The 9,991-nt window shown below is 34.0% G+C and overlaps 1 protein-coding gene across 2 annotated transcripts; it reads left to right on the top strand.

Annotated features, from left to right (window-relative positions):
* The first annotated feature begins 7,899 nt into the window (after positions 1–7,899).
* Positions 7,900–9,735, top strand: LOC108986813 (dof zinc finger protein DOF5.7-like). Of its 2 annotated transcripts, XR_004802271.1 has the most exons (2): positions 7,900–9,395; positions 9,612–9,735. XR_004802271.1 is itself a non-coding variant. In XM_035693431.1 (1 exon), exon 1 carries the CDS (start codon positions 8,270–8,272, stop codon positions 9,299–9,301), a length of 1,032 nt encoding a protein of 343 aa, XP_035549324.1. In that variant the 5' UTR covers positions 7,900–8,269; the 3' UTR covers positions 9,302–9,482. The 2 variants fall into 2 exon arrangements, 1 of the variants encoding a protein (XP_035549324.1); XM_035693431.1 differs by lacking the exon at positions 9,612–9,735 and having other exon boundaries at positions 7,900–9,482.
* The last annotated feature ends 256 nt before the right edge of the window (positions 9,736–9,991 follow it).

Here is a 9,991-nt window from a genome sequence, read left to right as displayed (position 1 = left end):
GTTGGAAATTTCCATTTTGGTGGAATACTCAATACTAGAGGTAAGCACCGACTTAGAGTTCCAATCTGAACTGTGGAGCCCTCAACCCCCACATGTGATTTGGTGAGAGTTGCAACACTGGGGTGATAACCACCCCATCTCCAAGTGCAAGTGTGTGCGAATATGCAATAAGTGTGCAATATATAACGTAGCAGAAAAAAAAAATAAAGCAATCTAAAAGTAAATACCATAAAAGTTTAAGCAAATACAACGCAACAAAAGTTCATCCAAGAGGTTAATACAGTCATCCAGCGGTATCAAAGAAAATAAATAAAAAGATCCAGCTAGGGGTGTAACCGGTCCGGTCCGGTCCGGTTTTGGACAAAATCTAAGACCGAACCGGTATGTACCGGTTTTGTATTTTTCAAAACCGATTACGCACCGGTTACCTTCCTAAACTGGTACTTTTGGTTTTACCGGTTTCCGGTCCGATCCGGTCCGATTTTCTGATTTTTTTAAAATGTAAATTTCACAATTTGTCAATAAAAATTTGTTTATAAAAAAAATTGTTAGTATGAATTATAAGTATTAGTATTAGTTATAATCTTTTAGTAAAAACTTTTAATATTAATTATAAGTATAACTATAATCTATAGTCTATATTAGACTATTAGTATTATTTATAAACTTATATATTAGTATTAACATTTAATGTAATAATTTATAAATTATAATATAAACTTATTTCATATATATGTATATATATATATATATATGAAATTATAAATTAACATTTAATGTATAAATTTATAATTATACATTATATATAAAACTTATTTATATTAATATTTAATATATATTTAAAATATTTTGTATAAAACTTATATATAAAAATATTATTTTTTATTTTTTTTAATCAACCGGTCCGGTCCGGTCCAAAAAATCCCAAAACCGGAACCGGCCGGTTTTTACATTTTAAAAACTGGTTCCGGACCGGACTAGTTTTGAACCGGTCCGGTCCGATCCAGACCGATTTTTCAGTTTGAGTTTACACCCTTGGATCCAGCAACAATGACGGGTAAAGTCCAAGCCATCACTCCTAAGGTGGAGTCGGTTCCTCATGCTCATACTCATCATCTGCATTAAAGCCTACTGAAACAAAACCATATGTTGGAATACCACAATGAGATTTCACAATCTCAATAGATAAATTACCAGAACAAAAACCAAGAGATTCAAACATAAAATTATACAAATAAACATATTCAGCAGTCATGAAAGCAACTACCCAAAAATATCTATTTTTACAACCTTCCCAAAAATCATTTAATTATAGCCATTCACTCCAAAAATCTCATTTGTACCCAAAACACAGTCATTTATTACTCAGTTTTACATGATCCTGAGTCACCAGAGGATCTCTACTGAGATAATATCTCATCTCGATTTAGGGTCGTGACATGCACGCACCCACAGAAAAATATATTTCTTATGACACCAAAAAACTCAATTTTCAGATTACGTAGCATACCATAGAACATAGCACAGTTGAATAAATCATGACATATATTAATAACCATTAATATGCAGATGCGTGAAAAGAAATTATTGGATGGCATGGCATAACACAAAAAAATCAACCACACAACAACACAAAAGTCACAATTCCACATTTTCACAAATCCCAACTACACGCGTCGTCATCCGGCCCTCAGCTCATATTTTCGACAACAACTATGTCATTAATATCCCAACACTTTATAGGGTCCCAGGTCACTTCTTAATCGCAATCAGATTGCAACAGAATTAGCGATAATTCCATTTTAGAAAATCAAGGGTCAATTTACTTACTGTGCAGAAACCAAATTCTGGATGATTGAGCATGATGGCTTAAAGTGTCTCGCGATTAAGCGTGTGCTTATGTCAAGTTGTGGCGTTTAGAGGGGCAGAGCACGATGGCAACAATGGTGAAACTGGGCAGAACAGGGAGCTAAAATGGGGTTATTTTAAAAGGGGTGGCAGATTTGACATGCTACTGGGTGAAGGAAGGGATTTTCACGACAGGGTGCGGCGAAGCATGGCGGCGCTAGGGAAAAATACTCCTAAAAGCTACGAAGGGTAGATCTGGAGGTGAGGGAGGCGATGGAACATGATTTGAGAGGAAGAGAGGATGCTTGAGGGATAATTTGGGGTGGAGAGGCTCGGCTTATTTATAGGCTGAGGGTTGTGGTCAAAGTTCACAGTCGTGGCTGCGATTGGTGGTGGGGGACAATGTGGGCTTCACGAGCGTCACACGTGCGGCTTGTGATGAGTCGTGGGCAACAGTGGCGCGCAACTGCCATGGCCTCACAAGTTGCAGATACCGAAGGGTGTGGGTTGGGCAAGGCGCATGGTGGATGCAGACGAAGGAGAGGTGTTCTGATAGACAAACACGTGGAGCCAAGGTGGTGGTGGTGGGGAACGGCGCTGCAAGTCACGGGGAAGGCATAGGGTTCACGGGTCAACAGGTAGGAGGAAGAAGAATAAGGGAAAAAAAAAAAAAGGAAAGGGGGTCGTGCGGTGCAGGGGAAGGGAAGAATGAAATTAGGGTTTTTACCCTTAGGCTCCAAAACAGCTTCGTTTCAAGTGGGGGAGGGGCTGGGCTTACAATGCACACTGGATGCGACCGAAATCTCTCTCTCTCAAGCCTAAAATTCGGCCCAACACTCACAATAGATAAATAAAACCACATACAACCACTTAGGCTCAATTTTTCTTTTAAAGAAAAAGCACACACAAAAATTTTGGGTTTCACACGAATTCTAACTCCGACTCTGACTTGTGTAGGCCCTGATTTGACTCAAACTTTGATTTGTCGGAGTAGAGTTGGATTTGGGCTTTTTTGAATTTTTTTTAGCTTCTTGTTTAGCCTATTTTTAGAAAAATAGTTTTTGTGGGCTTTCAAATTTTAATTTTTCTAGAAAATTAAAAACTAATACTACATCTGTTAATTTATTTCTATACTAATGTCTAACTATTTTTATACTAGACCTGTACTAGTATAGTTCTAATAACATGTTATCATATTATAGTATTACATATTATTTCTAGTGTCTAATTACATGTTATTATAATATAATATTATGTGTTATTAACTTATTATATTATACTTATTTCTCTACTATAGTATTACATGTTATTATATTATAATAGTGTCTAATTTATTTATAACTTATTTTTACACTAGACTTATTTCTAGTGTCTATTACATTTTATTATATTTTAGTAAATTAGTATTATGTGTTATTAAGTGATTGTACTAGACTTATTTCAATACTAGTGTCTAACTTATTTATATACTTGATTATGTATGGTTTTAATACTATAATGTTTACATATACTAAATTATTATTAGTCTATTTTTTATAGTATAACTATATTATTTTATAATAATTAGCTCATACTAGTATATTATTGAATCTAACTATATTAATATTGAATTTAACTATAACTCCATGTAAATTTCTTGAATCTTCTTAGAAGTTATGAAAGAAACAGTTTCTATATTTTCTTTTTAAGTCCATAAATTTTGCCTACAAAATATATAAATGAGCATATATTATACCTAATAAATCCAAAAACATACCTCCAAAAATTTAAAACCTTGAATATTTGAGTTTAAGAAAATCCAGAATTTGGTTGCTAAATTATGAATTTATATATCTACACGCGTTGATCATTATATATATATTTCTTTTATAAAGCCCAAAAGTCATTCATTTAAAAAATAAAAAAATTAAAGCATTTGTTTAAACCTTTAAAAGCGGTTTGCATATCATCTCTTAAATTTCTTCGATTAATCTTTTACTTAATGAAAAATACATGAACAAAAGTACACCGATTCGGCCTTATTTTACTGGAATTAAAGATTTTAATGACCAGTTATCAAGTTCGACAAAAAAATGTTTAATATAAATTGAAGGAATATGAAATGAAATTACGTCTATAATGTATTTTTTATAAATATATATACACACACATAAACATGTGTATCTATACAAGCATAGTCGTCATGATCGTATAGATCAATACGGCCCCCTAAAGTCAATTTATGGTTTAGCCACTGCATACTAGAATGAAAAATGGTCTTCTAAATGATCACTTAATAATTTCTATAAAGAGAATAAATTTTAAATATTTCAGTACAAAAATATATAATAATAGAGAAATATTATTCTATAAAATATTATCGTCATAAATATGTTACATATATTAAGTTTTGTTTTAGAGTATTATTTCTGAGCATATGTAACTAATTATCGAGATCTAATTTTTTTTATAGTTATTTTTTTATAATTTTATAATTTTTTTTTTATTTTACATAATTAAACGTGTACGTGACGGTAAAAAAAAAATGCTAGTTCAGCCACTACACACCCGACAAACTTTCCAAGCAAGATTTTGACTAATTATTGGCATCAGAGAGGCGGCCAGCTTAGTAAAAATAAGGGCAAAAAGGAAGATCATGTAGTACTAGATCAGTTCAGACTGACGTGGGGGAGGCCCGTGAGTTCATGTAACGCTTGGTAGAAGCATTGGTTTTAATGTCACTATGGGTTTCGTTTTACCTTTGCTAGCTACCTCTGATCACTGGCCAGAAGTATAATCCAGCACCTCTCTCTCTCTCTCTCTCTCTCTCTCTCTCTCTCTCTCTCAAGTGTGATATGGATCATATGATCTGGCTTAATCAACAAGCTGTACTTAGCGCAAAAATGGCTATTTTATGGTGCTCATGAACGTTTTCGGTGATCGGTAGTGCCTGCATGCCTTGTTTGGGTAGGCGGCATTCGATCTGAGTAGGCTTCGGTTAGTGATGATTATGATACTCAGATACATGCATGAATGATCTAACTCGAAATACGCATTTTTCATGGCTCTTCAAATTAAAACGGCCATGTTTCGTTACAATTAGCTTTCTAAAATTTTGTTCTGATTTTCAATAAATTAATTTCAAAATCTCAAACCAAACACAAAGATACAAATTAAATACACAATTTCAACTTTTTATTCAATTGAATTGGGCTCATGTGCAAAAATTGGATTATCTAACTCTAGCACCAAATCTACATTGTTGGAGTCAGAGCTTCAAGAAAACGGAGTCGGACTTGGAGTTTTCAGTATTAACCAAATAACGAAGCTAATTCCTAACCGACTCTGACTTTGACTCCGACTTGATACTTCGAATCCATTTTGGAATCTGCCTCCGACCTATACCTCCATCTCCAAAATTAGCATAAATAAATTATAAATATATGTATATTATATAGTGATATATCATATATACTCATATTGAAAGTGTATAACTTATATATTTATACATAATGTTGTTTAGGCCCTTATTGATATTATCATAATTAATATAATATGTATGCATACATAAAGTATATATACATGCATACATATATATATATATATTATAATTGAGTAGTGCCCCAGAAAGAAGCTCATGTTGATTCATTGTCCTTAATTAATATGGGTTATTAGATGATTATATATAAGCTGTTAATTTCACAAAATTTGAGTTGTACTTCATAGCTTAATTGGTTGATCATGATACGTATTCAGGCACATCGGTGGACCAAAACTCTTCTTAATATCAATGTATTCTCCGGCTCACATAATTAGGCCAAATAGTACTATAAATAAATAAGACTATTTGCTAAGCCGGTAAAGATCGCATTAATAAAATTAGTAGAGTTTAACTTACTTCGTTCATTGAATGAGACATTTGCAAACATAAAAGCATGATCAATTATATATCTAATGATCGATATTATAACTCATATAAAACTCAACGACTCGTCTTTTATACTTCAGTATAAATTTGAATAACTTCGTATTTATTATTTGTTATATATATATATATATATAGTATATATCATTACTTTTAATATTACAATGAGTATATGTTAAAGTATTTAAAAAATAAAAAGAATTAATGTTCCTGATACTATATATAATGTTGTTTAGGCCCTTATTGATATTATCATAATTAATATAATATGTATGCATAAAGTATATATACATACATACATATATATATATTATAATTGAGTAGTGCCCCCAGAAAGAAGCTCATGTTGATTCATTGTCCTTAATTAATATGGGTTATTAGATGATTATATATAAGCTGTTAATTAGATAAAGTGGATTAACACTATAAGAAATACGAGTATTTGTGACGGATTATTTACAACGATAATGAATATTTGTGTCGAAAATAAATTTGTTTTAGTAGAAAATAATTATTTTCGCAGAAAATAACTGACTACAAATAAACAGTTTTCGTGAACTGTAATTATATAAGAGTGAGAAGGACATTACATGTGAAGGGAGGGACAAAGCTGCAAGGAGTGGCAGAGGCCCGCTGTTGCGGTGCTGCATGCATATATGCTGCTGTCTCGCTAACTTTAAGCTAATGAACCAGCTTACTAGTCCCTGCTCCAAGTGCTTTTGTCATTGCTGCTCTCTGACATGGCACTTATACCTTTATACTCTCACATTAAATCACTTATATCTTTTAGCAATATATATATATATATATGAAGTTTTCTAATTAAATTCACGTCAGAACTTATATATATATTAGGAGTCTCAATTGGAAGAGAGGGCGACACATGATCCTAGTTATAATAGTTATAACATTTATTATTGTCAGTATAAACATTTATATAGGTGGCAATCAATGTCGTAAATCTTATTTCATGTGTGATTTTCTCTCCCACTTAAAATACTCAATTTCAAAAAAACATTTGAATTTTTTTTTCATATATATACATTATTCATCAATGTTTATGACTTGTGGCATTAATCATGCATGATTTAATCGTGATTAATGCATGAGCATAAACATTAATTGATGAAGTGTATATATATATATATATATATATATCTTAAGTAGTGCTACATGTACTTATAATTTTTACTTACAATACTCATTTTGTCAGTTTTCATGTCTTGAAATTTAATTTTTAAATTTTAAATTTCATAATTTTCAATATATCAATAACTGATACGTGGAGAAGTAAATTTTTTGTAAGTTTTTCTTTAAGTACAAATAACACTTTTCATATATCTTTTAAGACTTTTTAGAGGAGCCAATATTTGATTCACGAGTCATTGAATATTAATTTTAGTAATCATTTTTTAAGTTAAATGGCTTCTAGTTTTCCTTAATAATATTTATTCCTATATATATAATCATTTGTAAAATAAAGGGATTTAATAATCGAATTTCTACCTCTAAATTGTTCATTAGCAAAAGGGTTATCCAATATATAAACTATAATTAATTAAAGAATAATGGTGCATACAGTCGTGGAATACTTAAGTGCCGTACAGTCGTTTTGAAAAAGAGTGAAATTTATTATTAATTTTTTTTTCATATGAGTCTCATATTATTTTACTTTTTTCAAAATGATTGTTTGGCGTTTGCGCAATCACGACAAAAACTATAATTTCTTTTAATTAAAAGGCGGATGATCGGTACGTAATTAGCTGCCTATTTCTTCAATTTTATAAATTTTTTGTTTCTCTAAGCACATAAACATTATCAATGCATAATTAAATGAAGAATATTATAGTAATAATGAAGAAAAATCTAATCTGAAATTCCTATATACAGAGGTTAGAACTTAATTAGGTAGCCATATATATGCCAGCATTAATCCGCTCACAGGAATGATTTAACAGTACTCATCACCATCATTTCTGATCATCATCGACCATGAACAACTAATCAACTTTTTCTATCCAATCGTTTGCTTGTAGTTGTAGATCTCTCGTTCTTGCCAGTACTTCAGTTTCAGATGGTCAAGCTTCTCTCCCTAGCTCACTCTCTGTCGTTATTGTATATTTGGACTTTTTTTCTGGTAACATCTGCACCTCTGCTCTGCTCTGCTCTCTCTCTCTCTCTCTCTCTCTCTCACCCTTTCATTTCATTTCATATACTAGCTATTACTTTGATTAATTCCACCAGGAGTAGTCTCAACTCTATAACCCTCCTGCTATATAAAGATTACTTTTGTAAAATCCCACTCCCCTCGATCTCTTTGATGAAGATCACAGGTACCATCCATCAACATCTCTCCCTCCATTTCTCAACCCCGTGCATGAAACCATTGATTAATTGAGTATCTTTGCCTCTGCAAAAGGAAACTGACCATCTCCCACAACACCCACTTCTTATTGTCCCCACATCTCTCTCTCTCTCTCTCTCTCTCTCTCTCTCTCTCTCTCTCTCTCGGTAGCAATGATGTCGCCGGATAACATTCCGGCAAAGCCGGTTACGGAGGATGACAACCAAGGCTCAGGCAGCAGAAAAACTGCGTCGGCAAGGCCACCAGAGCACGGCCTAAAGTGCCCACGATGTGACTCGCCTAACACCAAATTCTGCTACTACAACAACTACAGCCTCACGCAGCCAAGGCATTTCTGTAAGACTTGTAGAAGGTACTGGACAAAAGGTGGGGCTTTGCGCAGCGTTCCCATCGGCGGAGGCTGCCGGAAAAACAAGAAGGTGAAGTCATCTTCGAGGCTCTCTGAAGACTCCAAAGACTCGAGCTCATCTTCGGAGATCGGAGGGTTGAAGTTCTTCCATGGTCTATCCCCAGCCATGGATTTTCAGCTTGGTGGGCTACCATTCCCCAGGCTTCACCCTCCAACAACAGCTATTTACAACCAGTTTTCTTCATTTGGAGACGTTTCGGGTAATTTTCCGGCTGCTTCTGGAACTGTAACCACTCCTTTTACCCTCGAACCCTCTGGAAACTCTAATAATTCTCTGATGAGTTTTAATTATCCGCTGTCTTCTACAAATGGTGGCGGTGGTGGTTTTAGTGCTGCTGCAGTCCAGAACACAAGCAGCTCCATGAACGTTCACAGCGGTCTTGCATCTTCTATCGAGTCTCTGAGTACTATCAACCAAGACCTGCACTGGAAGCTTCAGCAGCAGAGGCTGGCCATGCTATTTGGTGGAGAAAATCAGAAAGACAATAGCGTTTCCTCGGTTCCTCTTGAAAACCTTACGCAGAAACCTCAACCCATTGTGTTCCAGAATCTGGAGATTCCCAAATCATCAGAGGCTTGCAGCGTTGGTAATTCAAGAAAAGAAGGTACAAGTACCAGAGATCAGATAGCGACCGAGTGGTTTTTCGGGAACTCTTATGGGCCGGTGACCCCTACTCCGGCCAACAGCGGAGGCAACGGTGGCCACGGTAACGAGAACAGTTGGAACGGAATTCAAACATGGGGTGACTTGCAACAATATAGTACTTTGCCCTAGATGATGATCGAGCATCAAGAGGTAGGCCTCAAAGGATCGATGTTGAAAATAGGGAAAATGTCGACATACAATCTAAACTAAACTCATGATTTAGGTATGTGTTTGTCTGTTGTTCTTTTGTGAATTAAGATCAACGTGTGAAATTCGGGGAAAACAAAGATAGTGTTTTGTTCCAAAGTTTAAGCTTATATTTCATTATTTTATGTGTTAGGATCGTTGCTGATGATCAGTACTAGTCTCAGTTCTTTTGTTTGCTAATATTGATGCTGTTGATTGTAGTGCTCTCAATTTCTTTTGCATGTAAATGCAGGACCATGTTGGTTATGTCAGCAAATAAATACTAGCTTTCGATGAAAGTGAAAGCAATTGGGTACTGTTGGATCTCTCTAACTAGTGAATACAATTACTTCTGTACGTAGTAGAATTAATTTGTTTAATTCTGAGGTTTGATTTGAAAAATATCTACCATCGACATGATTTAACTCCAGTCTTTTCAGTGGTTTTGATGCTCTATAATTTCAAGCCTCGCTACTTTCTTGAAGAATTGATTATATATGCTCTTCTATCATCTACAAAATCTATTTGGGATCTGTGCTGGGCTTTCGACCGCTATTTTAATAGAATATCTTTGATCTGTTTTATGTTCAGTCTGTATCTAGAACTCTCACTGTCTATCTCTATCGAGAAACT

Source organism: Juglans regia, chromosome 8 (genome assembly GCF_001411555.2).
Source record: "Juglans regia cultivar Chandler chromosome 8, Walnut 2.0, whole genome shotgun sequence".
NCBI classification, from domain to species: domain Eukaryota; kingdom Viridiplantae; phylum Streptophyta; class Magnoliopsida; order Fagales; family Juglandaceae; genus Juglans; species Juglans regia.
Note: the sequence above shows the minus strand (reverse complement) of the source record. Positions and strands in the feature narration are given on the sequence as shown.

Excerpts from the sequence above, each read along its gene's own strand:
- LOC108986813 (XM_035693431.1), top strand. The coding sequence starts at position 8,270 with ATGATGTCGCCGGATAACATTCCGGCAAAGCCGGTTACGGAGGATGAC.